Source organism: Leptosomus discolor, chromosome 1 (genome assembly GCF_034619465.1).
Source record: "Leptosomus discolor isolate bLepDis1 chromosome 1, bLepDis1.hap2, whole genome shotgun sequence".
NCBI lineage: Eukaryota > Metazoa > Chordata > Aves > Leptosomiformes > Leptosomidae > Leptosomus > Leptosomus discolor.
In genome coordinates this window covers 151289659-151310122 of record NC_141391.1, presented here as the reverse complement: position 1 = coordinate 151310122, position 20464 = coordinate 151289659, and the positions used below count along the sequence as shown (strand labels likewise).

Here is a 20464-nt window from a genome sequence, read left to right as displayed (position 1 = left end):
TTCAAATTGAGCAGCTTTAAATGTTTTTCCTGGGTATGTTAATGTGCAGATGTGTGCTGACATCTGCAATCTTAAGATTTATGGCTCCTTTCTTCGAAGAAGTTAAATTCTTACCAAAGCTAACTTTCAAAAGATCTTTAGTCTGGCCTGTCCTTTTTTGGGGTAGGGAATACAAAGAACAGCTGTTCCGTTTCTAGAATTGACAATGAACCAAATATATGAGAGTATAATTCTCTTAAAGGCCTTGGCTTGCTGCAAATTGGCTATCATCTGGCTATAAGAGTACTTTGGCACGTATATGTCTTGTTTATGGGACTGGTGTGAAGGGAGATGAATTCCTTTTCAAAAGCGTGTTGTAGCTGTCCTGTAAAAGCAGGTAATACTTGGCATGGCGCAGCTTGGCCTGGCACTTGGCTTATTGCAGGTTGCTTGCTTCCTGGAGTCTTGTCCTTGAAATGCTGTTGCAGACTGTTGTGGAGAGTGACAACTGGAGAAGATGCTGGGTTAGAATCAGCGGTGTTGAGGAAACAGTGCAGTAACTGATGCTTTTAACTGTGCAGTTGGAGAAACAGAGTGGTACAGCTTGGCAGGGAGTGTCTGAACAGCTCCACAGATCTGAGAAAATAGGATGACAAACTAAAAGCGTTTGACCTATCAACTAAATCTTTCTCGTGTTGTAAACCAGTCAAAGTGTGATACTTGTAAAATGCTTCCTCCCTCCTGACAAAATGGAAGGTGTACTCGCTTTTTGTTTTGTGACAGTAATGTTTCCTGACATTCTTCACTACCGTTTGGGAATTCTGAAGAATAAATGTAGGAGGCTTGGGCCTCTTCTGTTTCTGGAAGTACAACTGATGGAACTGTCGGAGCAGTCTTTGGGATTTTCCTAGAATGCCCCAGTAGTGACCGCAAGAGCCCTGCTGTGCTGTCCTCTGTTTCTCACCAAGCTTTTTGTACTGTTTGCTGATACTAAACATTTCTCACTGTTTCTCTTTATCTTTAACAAATTACTCTCTCTTTGTGCTTCAGGGAAGATGGTGAAAAAAGTCTGTCCTTGCAACCAGCTCTGTAGTAATTATCTTATTTCTGTTATCTCCGATTCCTGATTGTAAAGCTATTCATCAGCTTTTTCTGGTCACTGAAGCCTTACCTCCCTGACTCTGTCTCCAGCACAGCATCTGTCCGTCTATGTTATGCCCTCTAATGTGTATTCTGTTGTCAGTATAGTGAATAGTCTGGCTATTACTCTTGCAGACAAGTGGAGGCAGGCAGAACCTCACCTTCACTGTGGAAGTCTTTGCTCATCCCTAACGAATTGAGCATCAGGGTCAGTTGCTCACTGTAATGTGCTAGAGTTGTGCCTTTGAGCAGCTGGTTTGTTTACAGATCTGATGGGGCTTGCCACCTCAGTGATGGATCCAATTGCAGACACTCCTTCAACATTTTAAGAGTAAGACATCAGAGATCTCCAGTGTGTCTCCCAAAGCAAGAGATGTTTAGAAAAGCCTGTGTGTGCTCATGTCACTAAAGACTGTTTTAAAGGTGTCCTTTGACTGCTGGTTTATGGGGGGAAAATAAAAGGGCAGAATGAAGGCACTATAGGTAGCGGGCTGGAGAGAGAGAAGCCTGTTGCACTTCAGATCCTTCCTGTCAGAGCAGAACTGGGGACGGCTGCTGTGACCGAGCAGGAATGTGGGGGGTTGTTTCATTGAACGCTACAAGTTGAAGCACTTCCTTTTCAGACTCTTCTGGATGGCAGTTTCTGCAGACGGTGACTGTGTCAGAGCTAAAATGTGAAATTCCTGAGAAGCTGTTTTTTAAATTGGCATTACGTGGGAGCTTTAGTAATTGTATAGCTCACCTATAATGGCGTGGGCTGGCTCCTCCAAGATAGGAGCTCCCTGACAAAATCACTTTTGGAGGACAAAGCTGTTGCAACCTCCCACCTTTCCTGCCCTGAACCAATCCAGTCCTTTTCAAACACTTAAACTTTCCTGAATGATCCTTCGTATCTTCAGCTGAATGCACTGTAGTATATACCTTGATTAACCTTCTCCCTTCCGTGGCCTGAGGAAGTTCTGCAGTGTAGGTCCAGGATCCAGTGTGCTTACTGATTAAAGTGGAAATGTGAAATAGCAAAAGCAGATACTGGCCATCGTGAAGAGGACGAGAGCAAGTGTGTCAATCCCTGCATGAACCTTCACAGTGGAATGTGATTATTACTGGTTTTGGCAGCATCTCCCAAGTACCTCGTTCTTGCTTTTGCCTCATTTATCTTTAATTTCACCTTTCACATCACTGCTGTTAGTAAATAACTGTATTCTGATCCCTTTCCACATGATGCATGCTTAAGGTTCTCGTTATTTCACTGTAGATTTTCCTTGCCACGTTACAGTGTGTTCCTGTTACTCTTCATCCGTGCTGCAGCTGCACACCCTGGTCAGGGAACCTTATTCTCTCCTCTTGGTGTGTACTATTGCATGCGTCTGCCTGCCTGTAACAACCGCTGACCCACCTGTGGGCACCCAGGCCGGGACCCACTTCCATGCTTCAGCTGGAACTGGTGGGAGGGATACGTACCCTTCCCTCCTTAGCACTACTAGAGGCAGTAACACTTTGCTTATTTGTCCTGCGTAGTAAGTACATCACCTTCCTAATTCACTCCTCAATATGAAACATTCCTGCAGGGGTTTGGAGCCAGTTCGTTCTTTGATACAGTGGTTGCAAGGAATGTGGCTGGTAGCCAGAGAAAGTGGAACGGGTGAAGCAGCTGTCAGGCAAGAGACAGCAACTCTGTCACTTGGCCTTTGCAGTAGAGAGATGATTGTCATTGCTGGCATTTTTGATGCTCCACTTTTTATCAGCTTTCTTCAGAAGTGTCTGCCATAAACTCAGGGTTTCTTGTATTTCCCAGTTGCAGTCTTCGGAGTGAGCAAGTAGAAATGGTTGAGGAACTTTGAGAACCAAGTAGGTGAGGATGTGTGCTTGCAGGGAGCGCTGGGTTTAGCACTGCAGTGACCAGATACTGATTTTGTTGTTTGGTTTTGTATCAAATGGATTTGAAAAAATCTAGATTGATTCTGCATTTACTGTGTCCTTCAGAAAAAGTCTGACCTAGAGGTTAACCATCACTTCCCAGAGCTGTAAATGAGGATACTTTGCAGTACTGCTGGGAATTTAGCAATGGAATACACCATTTCTTTGGTTCCTGTTATGAGGTCTGCCTCTGAAAAACCTAAATTTGAGTGCAGTGGCTTGGTTTTTAAGTGTGAGGGGGATAGTGAGGCTAACCAAAACAAAGCTGCTAGGTTTGTTTGGTTTTTTTCCTACAGGATAATGTTCAGCAAACTTTGAAGCAGAACTGAAGTGTGGTATTTCTGTGAAGGGTTTCTTGTGTCCTTGCAGTCAACTCAGTGAATAGGAAAAACTTGTCAAAGCCTGTCTGAGGAGCTGCTCTCATTTCTGCCTTCTTTAGGCTGTATTAGTTGTTTGCATCTGAAATGCTTGTTCTTCTGACATAGGAAATCTGAACATAATGGCAAAAAAAAAATGCTTTCAGAGGCAAAAAGCAAAATTTAATGCAGTGCAGACTTCCCCTGCTGATCCTGGCTGTTTGTTGGATGAAGACAGTCCCGTCTGGTTACCCTCAAGAACATAAGTATGGCAGCTCTTGGAAACAACAGTTGCTGTTTCTCACTGTGGCTTTTTTGTGTAATACGGGTGAATTTTTCCTCTTCGTTTTACAAAGTGGAGATAATTTGCTACAGAGCAGCTGGCGATGCTGATTGTACTGCTCCTTATTCAGCATCCAGCACTGTCCTCCAAGGTGGAATTGACCTGTGCCGATAGTGGTTGCTGCTAGTTAAAAGGTGTAGGATGGGTGAATGACATGACCATACTGTCATTCAGTGCTGAAATCTAATCTCCTTTTTCCCCTCTACAAAGACCTGTAGGCCGCTACCATTCCCCTCTTAAGATGGCTACTTGCAGCACTTCTTGAAAAGTAAACACATCTATGAAATACTCTTAATCTGAGAAAATGCCTGTAGGAGTCCTTGTAGTTCCCACTTCAGCGTGTCCTGGAATTGAAACTTAGAATTAATCTGCATGGCATTTTAACTGGCTCTATTGATGTACCATTACCACAATTATCAAATTTCTTAGAGAAAGATGATCTTTAACCAGATTATTGATTCCTGTTTTTTTGTATTTGTAGGGACCAGCAGCACTAACACAGTCGGGGCTACAGTGAACAGCCAAGCGCCCCAGTCTCAGCCCACTGCTATTGCCTCAAGCCGGAAAGGGACTTTCACAGATGACCTGCACAAGCTGGTAGATAACTGGGCCCGAGATGCCATGAACCTGTCTGGCAAGAAGGTTGGCAAAGGGCACAGCAACTACGAGGTAAGACGCAACCTGTGAACATTTACGGTAAGAAACCACCAGTGTCGCTGCTATCTCGCGAGGGTGTCAAACGCGGCCGGAGTACGGTTGCCGTGTGGCTTGGACAGCTGCTCTAGAAAGCCGTTGGCTGCGTCTTTTATGCATGCAGGGTTGTGTCACCTGCTACGGAAGGGAAGGGGATAACTAAAAAGGAGGGCCGTGGCGTGTTCTCATAAACATCCCTTGGGAACGGCTTGTGGACCAAGGGGTGAGGCTGCGGTTTTTAAGCGCAGTCGGGTAACTCTTCTTGGGGTTTTGGTTTTCTTTCAGGGCCCTGGAATGGCAAGAAAATTCTCGGCGCCAGGTCAGCTCTGTATCTCTATGACATCTTCCCTGGGTGCTACGCCCATCTCTGCAGCATCAGCTACCTCTTTAGGTCCCTTCACAAAGGCGATGTGCCCTCCGCAGCAGTACGGTTACCCAGCAGCATCCTTCGCCGCTCCGTGGAGTGGGACGGGTGGTCCCGCACAGCCCCCGCTCGGCCAGTTCCAGCCTGTAGGTGCCGCATCTTTGCAAAGCTTCAACATCAGCAACTTGCAAAAATCGATCAGCAACCCTCCAGGCTCCAACCTGCGGACCACTTAGCCGCGCTCGGAGACCACGCTGGCTAGACCTCGGGACAGGACGTGGGGAGGGAGATGGGGCCCTGTATCAACTACTAGTGCTGCAATGAACTGGTAGCTTGCCAGACTGGGAATGAATTTCTCTTTTCCAACCATTGCTGTCAACTCTCTGTAAAGGGGGTTTCCCCACACACTTTCAAGGGGGAGGAGGATGATCAGCATCCTTGCGATGGGACGGTGCTTTTGACCGAGGGGTTCTGCTCTTGTATGGAACAAGAGCTGTGAAGAGAAGCCACGGGGTCAGTTAATGCAGTCTTGCTGTAAGATTTCTCTCTGGTTTGAGGCTGAATCCACACGTGTTGAGGTGGGAGAGCTGAATCCTAGCATGAGGCTTTAGCACACTTCTCATCTCTCCCTGAAGAACCAAGTCCAGGAGAAAAGCTGTCCAAATCCCCCTCCTCTCCCTCTCCCCAGTCAATTGTATCTGGCTCCGAAATGGTGGGGCACACGAATGGACTTGCAGTGCAGCCCGTGCTTGATAGGTCATTACTGCTTTAAGTAAGATATTAACAGCTTTGACTGCAGCATTAGAGCAATTTAAATTGTTTAAAAATTTTTAAAAGTTCCCTGCGGACATGTACTTACCATCAGTTTTGATGTGGAAACACTGTGATATATAAATGTTGTTGGACAACAGTAGTTTAAAAATGAGTGGAATATAGAGGGTTAAAAAAGTTAAAAAGAAAAAAAATGGGAAAAAAAGCTAGCTATATCCTTATACTTATTGGAGACACTTTAACTTTTTCCTTTGTATTTTCATTGTATTAGATAAATAAATGTGAATGTAAAATTGTATAAATTAATGTACTTGAATACTTGTCTGTTCTCCCAGTATGCTTGCTGGATATTTTAGTGCCTTGGACTTCTATTGCTTCTGCAGTTTAGCATCGTCTTCCCAGCAGACCCCAGGTGGACAGAGGGCAAGTTCAGAGAGGGACGGATTGTTTGTGCCCAGTGACCGGGACGTCAGTTTGTTTAGTGACACCGTTACTGTCCAGGGTAGGTGTAGAGAGGGGGAAGTCATTGAGGCGGCGGGTCGGAACAGCGTTCTGCGTGTTGGGGAAGCTTGTCCAGGCGGGCGGATCTGAAGTTGCTGGTGTGACAGGGGCCACGTGGGGGTGGGACGGAGCGTTGTGGGTGAGGCTAAACCGAGACTAACCAATATTGTCTGTGGAGGCAGGAGGTCTGGATCGGAAACGGAGAGAGGATGGGGAGAACGTGTATCTTTGGGAAAGGCCCAACTTAAGATGCAGTTTGACTCCACCTGCGAAGTGGTGAAGATGTTTGGTCAGGATGTGACTTGAGGGAGAGGTGCCATTGCTCGTTGGCATGGGCTTGTCTGCTGGGATTGCTTTTCTTACCTTTTTTTTTCTTTCTTTGTTTTTTCTTTTTTTTTTTTTTTTTTTTTTTTTTTGGTAAAATCCATTGAAGCCAGGAATAGACTGTCCTGGTGCAACGTCCATTGCCGGCAATGGATGTACTTGAAACAGCCGGCATCAACAAGTTTCCTCTGTCTTTACTTGGAGGACTTACGATTTTTGTTCACTCTTAACAAATTTCAAGCTGGTACCAGGACTGTAACTGTCACCTCTTGGTAACTGTACTGTACCTTCTGTTTTGGTCATTTTCCCTTTTCGTGTTTAAAAAAAATACTGGTTTCCTCCTCAAAGTAAAAATAATACCAGCCAGTATTTATGTAGTGCTGCAGAAAGCTGTGAGGGATGAGAGTACTGCTTCCCGGTGCTTGCGCGTGGCTCACTGCTGTCCTGAAAGCTGGTGCGTCACAGAGGTGTTACTTGCCTGCGGTTTTTTCTAGGAGTGCTGTTCCCCCGTGGAGCCTTAACAGGGAGTTTTTCTGCGTGCAGACGTTCTCAGTCTTTTATTTTTACAAAGAAATGGGAAAGATCTGTTCCTTTCCCGTCACTCTTTTTTTTTTTTTTACAGCAGCTTCGGCAGCCAGAGGCTGGAGATGAACGCCCGAGGGCGGGAGCTGGTGACGAGGTGGCTAGGCTCCGAGTTCCTCAGAATTGGGGGTTTATTCTTTGTAACTGAAGCGCAGGCTAGGGCTGCGGAACGGGAGACGGGGCTCGTGGTGTGCGTGCAGCGGAAGCCGGCGAGGGAGCAGGGGTCCCGGCGGCTGAAGTGCAAGGGAGAACCTCTGCTCTTCCGTCCGAGTGGGTGCAGGGGAGTTTCCTGAGCAGGCCCCGTGCGAGGGGGGAGGGAGCAGTGACAGACCTGGGGCAGTAATGAAACACGGGGAATATTCATGACAGGGGAACCAACCAGCTGGATGCAGCACGTGGTTATTTAATTTTGATCTGATAAGTTTGAGGTCGTTTTTTCACTTAATGTTATGCAAGAACTGGTTTTATTTACCATTGATTTCCCTCCCCCCCCCCCCCCCCTCCTCCTGTGGATGAATAACTGAAGTCTAGAGGAATAAACTAATGCTACTGAACTGTTAAATTATTTTGTTTAATATTACACTTTGAGTATCTTTTTCCACATAAAATCTGTTTCTGAATTACAAGCGTTTTCTTTTCATTATTTAACAATGTACACTGTAAAAAATAAAAATAAAAAAAATAAAACGAATTCAAACTTTGGGCTTCCCTGGCCGTAGTTAGTTGTATGTTTTGCACTAAACCCAGGCACTGCGCTTCTTGTACGATTGCGCTTCGTGCTGCAATTTGTTACGTTTGTAGAATATTTAATGAAGTCATTCAAATAAACCAAACCTGCTTTTGTTGAGCTGTGGGTTTTCTTGTTGAACAGCAGGTTCCACCCTCTCTCCGTCCTCTTCCTGGAGTGCTTTAACTGTTGCCCAATTTATCAGTTTGTCATAGGAAAGTACAAGGAACCCATTTACGGAGACCCCTGACTTCTCAAAAGCAGTGATCGGTACTGAGCCTTTGGCCCTGTAATAGAATACTCCGAAACAAGGTGCTGTAAGGAATAAGTCATAGAATGGATCTTCTTTGTGAGAGGAGGGGCCTAAGGGAAGGCAGGGGAGGAAGGCTGGAGGGTAACATGTAAGCAGGGCGATCTGCTTTTATGGCTGAGACTGTCAAGAAGCCGCCAAATTGCAGAGAAATGCTCAGCTATGCCAGGCAACGACTTGGCGGCTCCCCCGTCTGAAGCTGGGGTGGAGCTGCGCTAGCACCGGCTCCGTGCTTCCTGCTGGCGCTCGAGCAGGGTGTGCTGCCAGGGCACGGTGGAGTCCTCCTGCTCCTCTCTTTCCCTTGGGTCCCTTGCTCTCCTCTCCGGGGTGGAAGGGAGCAGGGATGGGCGCCTGGGCTGCTGGGGCGGAGAAACTTGTTGGTGTAGATGCAGAATAGGAATTCCACCTCCAAATTTGTGACGGTACTGGTGAAGCGTGGAACTGCTTTCCAGGGTCATTCTCAAACAGCTGTAGACTTGCAGGAATTTGGTATTTCTAAACACTAATTGCTGCTGCATTTCTTTCCATTTCAAGAACAGCTTCTGTTATGAGTCATGCTGCGCAAGGCCTTAAAGGATAAAAAAATGCTCCAAGTTTTCCTGCCCTTTTCAAAGGGACCAATCCGGAGAGGCTCACTGCGGTGATTTAGAGGAGGCACGGCTACATTTGCGCTGTTTCCATAGAGGCAAGAGAGCTGACGCAGTTGTGTTTATATGAGACTGATTTTTTTTTTTTTTATTGCAAAAGTTTGGAGCGGTTTTGAATACCGTAATTCTGCATGTTCCCTTCCTGACAGGTATCTTATTCCAGCAGCGCATGACTCGGACATGCGGTTATGTATTTCTTCCCGGGGCTGTTCTGAAGGCAGCACTGAATGGGAGAGAAACCAGCACAGTGAAATGTGAAACTGTTTTCTAGATGTAATCGATTACAGTTACTTAAAATTTGTCCTGTCTTTCCATAATGCAGTCAGTCCTTGTTCTTTGTCCTGTTAGGGAGGTAAGTGGGTAGTAGAGGATCTTTTAAGGAAAAAGGACCGATTAAGTGGTGAAGGTAAAGTAGGAGGAACAGGAGGAACTGCTGAATACTTCAAATCTATTTACATTTGGACTGCTTTAAGAGACTTGACCAGATAGAGCAGTGATGGCAAAGCACAGGAACAAGGTCCTGTTTCAAGTCTGACATTGATTTCGGGGTTGCACTGATCAAAGAATTTGAGTAAATTTTGCTGGTCCAGCTCTTAACTTCCAGTCCTGCAGTATCCTCCTCCTCCTTGTCACCAGCACCGCGCTTCTGAAAAATACTGCTGTATCCAGTTTGAAATACTGCTCAAAAATCCGTCCTTTGACCTTCTTACTGGAAGGAACAGCTGTTGCTCTGCTCCGAAGTTTAAATCCCACTTGAAGTTTGCTGTTGCCCATCTTAAAGCCAACGCAAGGCTGTACAGATGTGAGGGTAGTCTCTGTAGCTTCTTACTTGTAACTGGTCAGAGTGTGTTAACTTCTTTGAGCTTGTTAAACTGGAATGAGTTGTAATGGTTTGAAGGGTATAGAGGCAGGAACAGCTACAAGTGTGGCTTGTTCTTCAAATTTCATGTTTATTTCTGTATTGAAAAGGGTTGAAAGCTTATTTAAAAACAGAAGTGCAGCTCCCATCCCCCTTACTTTACAGAGGGTCCAAGGAAACAGTGTGAGGTGCTGCATGCGACTCCCTGGCCGCAGCCCCAGCGTGCTCCTGCCCCTGTGCTGCCCTGTTGTGTGGGCACAGCTGAATGTGCTGCTGCTGCTGCACGGGAATCCCGTGGGGCTGAGGAACAAGCTGAGGAGGAGCGATGGGCTCCGCGAACCCCCTTTGTGCAGCCGCAGGGCAGACGGCTGGGCTACACGTCCGTGTCGGACGCTGCCACAGCTTCGCACCCTCAGCCTCGCTGAATAGGCGAGCGCAGCTTGTAGCCTTCGGCACCTGACCGTAACCCAGCCTCTCCCCATTTCACTGAAAATCTCTTTTCTCTGTGCTGAAATGCAACACTGAGGGAGGCAGAAGCTGTGAATTGCATCTCATGGTAAAGATTAATTCTGTTACCATTTCGGGCAAATTACGTGTAACATCAGCTTGTGGTACAGCCACAAGTCTAGTGCTGCAGAAGCACAAAAGAGTGCTTGTTTATACAAAAAGGCATCTGAAACATGTAATAACTTAAAAGTACATTAAGTTCTTGCTGGCTGTATTAAACTCTTCTGTGTTGCTTTACCATGATATACGGGGAAATCCATTGATGCATTAGACTTCCTCACATAGTTTGATCAGCCACCTGCAGCCTTCTGATGTAATCCAGTATGGAGGTAGTGGTACCACCAGGTGTCTTATGTGGGTTCTAGCCTCCTTTTCTTCAAGCTTTGACTTCTCCTGTGGGGGCTGCACGCTGCCAAACAAGGAGATAGTGAGAAATGGGTTTCTTAAAACTATGTTTCTGCTTCTAGAAGTGCCCCTCAATTCTTTTTCTAGCTCTTCCTTGATAGGACAGTTGGATGGAAAACCCAGATGGTTCTCCTAGCCCACTATCACAGCATCTGCAGCCAGGTCCAAGAAAAGAGGAACGTTTCTCCCACTCCAACTTACTAATCTAACAGTGCTGCTTTCACAGCCAAGAGCCGTTGTTAAGACAGAACTCGGTCATTCCTCGGTAGCACGTACCTGGGGTGTGCTGGTTGGCACAGCTGCTGTTGCTCATGATCGTAGCAGATGGCTGCAGTTGTGCAAGTCTAGCGGAAGCTTTGTGGTAATTCATTCTGTGAGGGGTCTTGTTTCGAGCAGTCATTTGATGATGTTGATGTCCATGGGGCGTTTCAGGTGCCTGGTGTCCAGCTGATGGGTCTGCCGTTTTGTGATCCATTATCTTAAGATCAATGGTCTCCAAGGAAACATCCCAAAGTTCAGGATCATCTAGAATGAATGAAAAGGTGATCAAAGCCAAGGCAGCAGTATTGCACTACAGGAACAACAGTAACTCCACGACCAGCCCACTCTTTTCCTATAAGTGGTGGCCAGGATAAAAGTGAAACTGTAAACTATCTTCTACGTCAGCGCACAGCAGGGAAACTGTACTACCCTTGTGCTCTGGACTTGAGCAATTTCCAAGTACCGTGGTGAAAGTGTGACCCAAACAGCCACAGTTATGTTAAGAAAAGACACATGCGCGTGCCCCCCCCCCCCCCAGCAATGTTCTGTTTCCGTGTAGTACCACTTCAGGAAAACGGTTTACTGAAGAGGTAAACAACTCTACTGAAAAGTGTTAAAATGTTAAAAATGTTAAACCCTTAAACCCCTCCTAGTGATGGACATCATTCCCCTGCCACTCAAGCAAGGTTTGTGGTGTTAAGATCAGATTCATAGTTGCACTTCTAGTATTCCAGCCTCTTCAGAACGGTTACCTTTACGCAAGTACTTTGAAGAGCTGATTTAAATGCTAATGATTTAACATGCTATTACCCATCACTTTTTGGCTGACCTGCAAAGAACTCCTCTTCTATCGCTAGCTCCTGTTGTACTGCTGCTGGAGTACTGTGCTTCACAGGAGGATCGGATGTTGCTGGATGGAGGCGACACAGGAAGAGATTAATAGTGGAAATGCAGAAGAACCCTTTTGCTCTTCCTTCACAGAGCACAAGTCTGCAATGACAACCAGCAGCTGCCCTCAGGTACTCTTTCTTCCTAGAGCTGGTTATGTTTTGGTAGCAGTATGTCAAAGGGTAAGATCCTACACCGGATGATGGCTGACGAGCAACTGCACTATTTTTAAATGGTTTTTAGCCTGTTTACCCCATCCCCAAGTTTCTGCTTACCCCACAGCTGTCCAGACTTCCCCATGAGTAAGGAGCAACATGTTAGCAGCCAATGCAATGTCTATTTGCCTGCAACCACCTCAGTGAAGTGCTGCAGCCTCAGCTCAGCTGCAGCACGTTAACGGCACTGGCAACAGCCGCTGTGCTGCATTGAAGCTTTCGGGTGGATGGAAAGTTGCAGTTCTAGCGATGCAGGTTTAGAGCTGCCATTCCTGCCACTGTAAGGACGTGGCAGGGGGTTAAGGTATGATAATCCTCATTCCTTTGGCCTCAAAGGTGAGTTGACAGCACAGTACAAAAACAAATGAAACTGGTCATTGCAACAGTACAAAAGCGAACGAAACTCCTCAACATGAGGAAAAACTTCTTTACATTAAGGGCGGCAGAGCACTGGAACAGGCTGCCCAGGGAGGCTGTGGAGTCTCCTCCCTGGAGATCTTCAAAACTTGCCTGGACCTGATTCTGTGCGACCTGCTCTAGGTGAACCTGCTCTAGGTGAACCTGCTTTAACAGGGGGGTTGGACTAGATGATGTCCAGAGGTCCCTTCCAACCCCCACCATTCTGTGACTCTGGTGAGGCTCCTGTATCGAGGGCAACACCTGCCTGCCAGTACCTATCAATAAAACTGTCTGTTTTCAATGCCAAGCCTTACCCTGCTTGCTGCTAGGAGCCACCACCGGAACCTGATGCTTTTTCTCCATCTGTTCCCGGAACTGTTGCTGTAGCTGCTTTTGTCGCAATTTCCGCTGGTAAGTGGCATCACACTTGATAGCGAAGGAGTCTGTATCTCTGCCCCTCCCCCCCAAGTAAGCACAAAGTTAAATGGGATTTCAGCAATCACATTTTGTGAAGAAAAAGAATGCATAAAGAACTAACAGCAAGGAAAATCCACTAAACTAGTGTTTTATGGCACCTGCTGAAATGGGCTGTCCGTGTGTTTTAAAAGGTACAGTAACTTCCAACGGAGCTCATAAAATACTTTTACGACAGCAGCCTCACCTGGAACTATTTGGCTGTTTCTGCTCTGCTGTCATGGCAGCAGCCTCTGCCTGACCAGGCTTATAGTTAGATGCCATCTCACAATGTTGTCTCCCTCCTGCGTTCTGCCTTTCCAAGCAGCTACTGTATCTTGCTTTCTCTATTTCAGGCTCGTAGTCCTGTCTTTTAGCTTTAACCAAATCTAACTCAGGGGTTATCTAGTAGAGGAAAAAAAAAGAAAACATATTCAGAAATTTTCTTCATCAAGTTAATGAAATATGCACAGACTTTTCTATACAGTACTGTTGAAAAATCTAGTTTGTTTCCTGTAAGTGGAATAGTGAGTTTGTACTGAAAATGCATTTCAGTTTTCTAAGTCATTCAGTTAGTTCATGATTGAATTCACGCGACTTTGTGTTCGTTTAATAGCTCAGTGCTTCAGGGCAGGTAGCCCATGGCTCCTCATACCCTGCTCTCTGCAAACGAGAACAGGTGCAGGTGGTTGATGCAGAATTCTGCCACATTTCAGCCAGTCTCACCAGTCTGTTACTTTTGCTCGTTGTTTTCACACTTGTATTGAAGGACCTGGCAAACCTTTACTCAGTTCTGCAATCACCAGGTCACTGAGGAAGGTACACCACTCTCTTTTTTATTAGAGATGGGATGGTTTGGCCCTCTGACTTTACAAATTTGTGGCAATGCCACTAACAGACAACGACCCTGGCAAAGCAGAGATCTGTGCCACCTTTACTCGGCGAGGTGTCACTTCGGCTCTGCTCCTGCAGCCTTCAGTTAGCTACACAGAACTGTCTTACAGCTCCAGGCTGGCTAGCGGACTTTGGTAAATCCTCATATGATGAAGGCAACTTTACTATGAAACTCCACAGATCGGCAGCTGTAAAAGGTTTGCTTTTTCCTCAAGCAGCAAGGTAGGTGACTGCCTAGAAGCCTACTGCCCCCAACTGGTACCCATCAGGAGCTAACACAGCTGACGTTGGTTACTGAGGTGCAACCTCAATAGCAGCCAGGACAACTTTAATACTATGAGGACTGCTGTGTTACATCACAGAATCCTTAAAGATAGTGATAGCTCTGAAAGAAGGGGGTTACAGTATGGTTGTCACTGATGAAGGGGCACTTCACAATCTCTTGTCTCCCTCTGGACCGAAGACCTCCAAAAGAGGCATTTCTCCATGGTGGTGTTTGCGTCGCAAGGCTCACTGACCTAGTGCTTCACAGAGGGTAAAGTCACTGCAGCTCTTCCCTTGCAAACTGAAACCTAAGGAGTCTGAAAAGCAAAGCAGGATGTACTGTGGCTTCTTATTGTTCGGGAAGGATAAGAACCATAATTACGGCACGGAAAATAAGTGTTCAAGAACACATCAGTTGTACGTGCTAATTCTTCACACGTTCAAGAGTCACAGTTTGCCAGTAGTAGCATATCAGGAATTTAAAACAAATAAATTGGAGTGTAGATCTTCCTAATGCTATTCCTCATCCTTCAGCAGCCAAATCCAGTACATCCTGCTCTCATAATTCAGCTGCAAAACACAGGTACCAACCCATTTTTGAAGTCAAGCAGAGGACATCTGCAGGGCCACTTGTACACTCCTCATGGACCAAAGCAAAATAGTGTTACCTGTTTTGCTGTTCTGTGGTAAAACTTTGAAGTGACTGGCACCAGCTAAAACTTGTTGTGGGTCCAGTCTAAACAGTTTGGTTCACCCTTTCTATCATAGATGCTTCTAGTAGTTTGCAGTGTTCTTTTCTTTTAGGAAGGGCTCCAATTTGGTTAACTGAAAGTTGAAATTACCTTTGAGACCTCAGTACCAAAACACAGGTACAGAACAGCTACTTGTTAACTGTTCTAACAAGAACAATGAGGGGTGAAATACAGGCACACTGTAAATTTTGTTACAAGGACCATGCTGAGTGTATTCTAGCTGTGATGTGCATTTGGGCCTGGTAGAGTTAGTAATAGGTAGAGAATACCGGTTAGTAAAAGGACAAAGCAACTATCAATGCATATATTGACATCGCTGCTGTATGGATTTTGCTTAAAATTAAGAGAAAGTCCCAACTACAACAAGCAGCTTTGGTATGTGACCCATCTGGTATTGTTTCTAGGATATCCTGGGCTATGCATATTAAAAACTTCATTTGAAGGATGAAGTCCTTCTCATGGAAAAACTTCCTGTTTTCTGCCAGAGCTCCCTAAAGTCTAAAGAACACCCCTTTTTCCTGCTGCCCACTGGCTGACATACAGACTGTCAGCTTGAGAGACTTCAGGACTAAATGAAATAGTCCTGATTTTGCAGGAAAGCACAGAGGAGCTGTACCTGCTTTAGGGTAGGTTATACAGATAACAGATACACTGTCTGCCTGCAGCCTCTGGTTTTATGACCTATCACAGCAATTGGAAACTGTGTCACTGCATGCAGTTATTTCCAATCCTTTTCTTTTTCTATTCCTGAAAAAGTTCAGTAATGAGAGAAATATGAAGGGTAAGTTTGATTTTTAAAATTCATAACAGTAAACTGGATTGTGCTACCATGGACAATGAGAACAAACTGAGAGATGTGTTCTGGGTTTTGCCTTATACAGGGCAAAAGCATACAGTAAAGGAACACCCGTGCGGCCTTGGCAGACTGTTCTCCCAAGGACTTCCATTTCTCCCATTCATGAATACCTAACTTGACACTGGTTATCATTGCTGATACAGGTTTAAAGCAGAAGTGGCTAGATGAGGGTGATGAACTGAGTTGCTGCAACGACAGAGCTGCAGCACATGGAGAAATCGGCATCTAGACTGAGCTAGTCAAACAGTTTAGTGTTTCCTGTGGTAACATTTAACCTGCTGTGAACACAGCTGTATGCATCACTGGCAGTGAACGGAGAGACTTGGACACCACGGCCACAACTGTCACATGAGATCTCAAGTAGGATGCTGTTTCTTCACCACTGGAATCCTGCCTGCTGCAAACAGTCAATATTTAGAGGAGTTGTGGTAGGATGTCAGGGAAGAACTCTGTAACAAACAGTTGACACAAGCAGGCAAAGGCTATGGGTCTCACAGCTGGAAACATTATTCAGGGATGAGATGCATTGATATAATTATTCACAATCTTTTTTATATGAAGGACCAGAGGCAGCAGACATCTTGCAGTCCCTGCTCTAACAGCCCGTGTACTGCACCTGACGCGGAAGCTTATTCACGGCTCGTAGGTAGTCTTTGTCTAGGATGCAGTTCCCCAGAGCATTCCCAAAGCACCTGAGAAACAAGAGAGCTCGCTGTGACTGAAAATAACACTTAATTCTCACCTAACTCCTGAAAATGTACAAGTACTGATCTGCACTTACTTGAGTGCTCTCTTCAGTCCATCTGTTACTGCCTCCTTTCTTGCCTTTTCTAGGGACAAGGCCTTAGACTTCAGGCCTTCACTGACTCCATACCCCACATCTTCATGGTATGACCCATCCTGCAGTAAAATGTTAAAAATACTAAGTATAAGGGAATTTCTGCACATACAGCACTTCTTGTGAGATGCTGTGCTTTCCTAAGCCTGATTACTCGCTCTTAGTTGGTTGTTCTATAGCGAGGTCAAGGTTTTGGACACTACTAGGTTCTCTGGTGTAGTGCAGTACTCAAGAACCACAGTCTGACCTATGCGTGAGCTTCCATTCACAGCTTTAGGCAATTGCTCAACTATAGTCAGAGCAAACAAACAAACAAACAAAAAAATCCACTTACCTTAAGCTGAACTTTCACAAATGCACAGACACCCACATAGAACCTGCCATTGTTGAGGTCGACAAAGTCTGGAGGAGGGAAAAGTAACACCCTAAATAACACAAAAGACCTCTGATCTGCATTCAGATCTTATTTTGTCCTCTGAGGACATTCACAAACCTGTACCATACTTGCTGAATGTGTCCAAAATGCTGTATCATCTGCTATGAAATGGAGCATGACTTTACTACATTAACTGTAGTTTGATAATGCTGACTTGCGTATCTGCTCTGGGCAAGTTACGTGACACTGTCTGGTTGTTAGTGGCTAGGCCTGCCAAGCACTCGCAGCCTGCTATTACATGTATAAACTTCAACATAGGAAAGAGGGAAGAGTTGTAAATGTTACTTCTCATTCAGCTACATATCCTAAATGCTCAAAGCATAACAAATTTTTTCAGCTGGAAGGAAAGATCTAAAGTATCAATTTATAAAAACAGCAATGGAAAATAAACTGTTGTCTATAAAAGTAACTTCTTTCCTATTACGTACTATAAGTCTCCAGTTTGCAAAATTTTGCACAAGGTTTTATCCAGGACAGCCTGCCTGAAGAGCTCAACAAGTTGCAATACAACTTGCAATCCAGAATCTCTAATCTACCTTATTTTACACCAAAAGCAACGCTACATAACATACGCAGGGCACTCTAGTTAGCAGTCTTGCAAGTCTGATAGAAACACGACACACGTCTGAAATGAAATGCTTTGAAGTTCAAGTAACTGTACTCTGGGGTGCAAAAGTTCTTCTGTACTCACCTGGTCTACTTATTTAATTCTTTTGTAAACCTGCCAGAGGTGCAAGCCCTTTTTCTAAGCAGGTATTTAAAACCAAACATAACAGAATCCTCTGTCTCTGAATTTCTAGTTATGGCATTATTTGAAAAAGATACAAGTTTGAAGGATGTCAGTCCTTTCTTGACTGAAAAGGAGGGCGTAGGTGGGAAGCGGTATAGAATAGATGGAAAGCAATGAAGTAATTTGTCTTATGTCTAGAATCTACCAGCCTGAGGTAAGAAAACATTTCTGAAGTCAGGGGGGAAGGAAGGAAGTACATTTAAGCAGATTTGTTGAGCTATTTCAACAACCAGCCTTCAGTCTAAGCATAGCAGACCTACAAACAAGGACAATACTCTGCTGGTAGGAACTATTTCAGCTATCGGGATTGAAGAAGGTTATCTTTAAGATCACCTGAATACCATTTCCTAGAAGAAGATTTTTTCCAAAGCTTTCTACTGTAAAAATCTCAGAACCAGGTATTCACTAGAGGAGGAATCTGCAGAAAAAGATGGGTCCCTGAAGATTAGGGGAATATTAACTGAGAATATGAACTTATCAGAATATAAAAATTACAGGTAAGTATGAAAGTTGGCTCAGGGCTGCTGGATGTTAAATAGTTTAACTGTAATTACTCTCGACTGAGAGTTCCCATAGAGATCAGAACACTTGATTAGAATAGCTCAAGAATAATCATAAACACACTTAGAAGAATGACTATGACATATCCCAGTGCAAGATCTAAAAAGCAAACAGAAGCTCCATTATTATCAATTTCTCTCATTCTTACCAACTGCTAAGATACCTGGAAATTCCACATGCCTCTTCCCATGTGCTTTGAAGTGATCAAGTTCTAGGATAGATACCCTGGTCCTTATCTGAGAGACTTTTCCTTCAGTGCCTCACAGTGAAACAAGAGGAAAGGGACTTCTTTACCCTGAAGAGACACTCACCAACATTCTGCTGAGTGACTGAATGAGCCCAGCCATTGAAGCCAAACATCTCATTGGCCAGACTGATTACCTTGTGACCCTCAATGTAACAGACCTGAAAAGAAAAGCATATACACATAAATATATCTATAAATACATACACACGTGCGTGCATCTATATGTGGTTTATTTTAAAGAGGGATTACGCACATCATCGTAAACACTGAGGAAACCCAGCTAAGTTCAAGGTCCAGATAATGTGAACAAAAGGATGATGATGTAGCGTTAGGTTCACCCTCTTCCAGCAACTGTGATAGGGAGTTAATATGACAACAAATATCACTTTGTCAACGGAAAGCAGAGCTAGCGGGCACCAAGGAGGGTACAATGCATCCAACGTTATATAATGCTTCATATATGCCAGTTCTGGCAAAAAATAAGAAAAACATCTCAATGTTCCGTAAGTAGATAAATATTGCCTTGTAAAGGATGAAGCACTGAAAATTTAAGTCTTTTTTTTTAAAGTGTAAAAGGAACCTGTGGCTCAGTAAAAACCAGAATTTATGCTATGCTGACTTTGCTTTCATATCTGCATATTAAACTACTAGTGGGAAATTAACTCCAAAAAAAAAAACCCAAGGATTATTTCACCTGGTATGTTTTTTAGCCTAGTTTTCCTGGAAAAAACTGAGTTGAAACATCTATGCATGTTTGTTCATACCTTTTGTCCTCCTCCAGCTTGCCGACTGCTGATATATTCTGGACCCAGTCTCTGACGAAGAGCATGCTGGATAGCTTGATACTCACTTGCTGTGTATTGATACTTGATAAAAACAAAGTAAGACAAATGTTTTCACTCTCCCTATTTTAGCTCCCCCTCTTCTCCTAATGTCACTTCTTTAACCCATTTTCCCATGTACAGTCCTTCCAAGAGGTGTACAATCCATCTGTAGAATCAGGATGTGAGAGACAAGGAAAGACCTCAGGGGAGGTCTGTCCATTACACTTGTGCATTATATTGGCTTTTTTCTCTTACTTATTTTTAATTTTTTTTTAAATTATTTTTTAATAGCTGAAAGTAGTTGACTTTTCTGAACCAGCACTGAGAATGTGTCTAAGCACGATCTAGGCCATCCAGAAATAAGAGAGAATAAAACGAACCCCAGTTTTAAGGAACTACATAAAAAACCTTTTGTGAAGAACCCAGAGCAATTTATTGTAACTCGAGGCATGCCAAGGCTATCACGGAGGAAAATGTACCGTACAATTAGGAATAGCATAGCTAGGGGAATGGATATGACTCCAGCCTTACTGTATCCATCTTTAAAATGAGTAAACATGCAAAGCAGATTTCCAGGCCTGCAAGCATAAAGCTTCTGTTTCCCTCTCAGGCAAAAGGAACCGACCTGTCCGAAGTGAGCAACCGAATTGCTCGTGCTGGAGCTGTTGCTGCTGATGCAGCTTTCGCTGTCTTTCCCTTGACTTTCAGGCATCCCTAGAGACAAGAGAAAATATAAACGCTGAAGATTAAAAACTAGCAGTCTGTATGAAGACACGCCAAAATGCTGTTGAAGTCCACTGCCCAGTTAGTGTAAAAATATTCTATAATAGATGTGTTGGACATTACAGTAATATTATACTTCTCACTCCATGGCATTTGCCTTCTGATGCTGTTTCAGAACAGTCAAGACTTTTCTTACATTATAAATACGTTATACTAGAAATGGCTAGCTTCATCCTAGAAGCACAGTCACTGTTCTGGTCTTCCTTCCATAGAACCAGTAAGGGCGAGCCTAAATTAAATTCCATGGCAACAATAAAACAATTATTTTATTTGAAAAACAAAGAAATTATTCTTGCTATTAAAAAAAAAAATAATTCAACAACATCTGGATGCTGCATAAGATCAGAGACCAGAACAAAAAAAATTAATAATGTCTCGAGTCCTTACTCTAAATATTACACTGGTAACAAATCTTTTTTTTTTTTTTTCTTTTTAGGTAAACGTGAATGCATCGTACCATTCTAGCTAAGGAAAACAAAATAAGTTCCTCGTTCAGATTCTTCAGCATTGTCTTCCTAGATCACTTTCAACACCCGGTAATACTTAGATTCTGGTAACAAGCAGAGGCAACTTTCTAA

General features: G+C 44.2%; 2 protein-coding genes across 7 annotated transcripts in view; one reads left to right on the top strand and one right to left on the bottom strand.

Annotated features, from left to right (window-relative positions):
- The window catches only part of WNK1 (WNK lysine deficient protein kinase 1), a 105386-nt gene extending 99521 nt beyond the window's left edge, over window positions 1-5865 (top strand). For 2 of the 4 annotated variants that reach the window (XM_086479369.1, XM_086479356.1), the window contains 3 exons: window positions 1030-1071; window positions 4217-4404; window positions 4714-5865. In XM_086479369.1, coding sequence (XP_086335495.1) covers window positions 1030-1071; window positions 4217-4404; window positions 4714-5028 — 545 coding nt within the window. In that variant the 3' untranslated portion in view covers window positions 5029-5865. The remainder of the gene's footprint in view (window positions 1-1029; window positions 1072-4216; window positions 4405-4713) is intronic. The other 2 variants (XM_086479379.1, XM_086479362.1) reach the window with 1 other exon arrangement.
- Window positions 5866-9584: 3719 nt separating this feature from the next.
- On the bottom strand, window positions 9585-19815 carry RAD52 (RAD52 DNA repair protein). 3 transcript variants are annotated; one of them, XM_086479407.1, is made up of 11 exons: window positions 19729-19815; window positions 19044-19145; window positions 18344-18437; window positions 16580-16647; window positions 16189-16307; window positions 16024-16099; window positions 12850-13046; window positions 12503-12645; window positions 11516-11596; window positions 10702-10950; window positions 9585-10429 (listed from the first exon to the last, which is right to left on the bottom strand). In XM_086479407.1, the coding sequence occupies exons 1-11, from the start codon at window positions 19813-19815 to the stop codon at window positions 10371-10373; spliced, it is 1275 nt and encodes a 424-aa protein (XP_086335533.1). In that variant the 3' UTR covers window positions 9585-10370. The 3 variants fall into 3 exon arrangements, with proteins under 3 accessions (XP_086335533.1, XP_086335526.1, XP_009945105.1); XM_086479400.1 differs by having other exon boundaries at window positions 11504-11596; window positions 12503-12639; XM_009946803.2 differs by having other exon boundaries at window positions 12503-12639.
- Window positions 19816-20464: the final 649 nt, after the last annotated feature.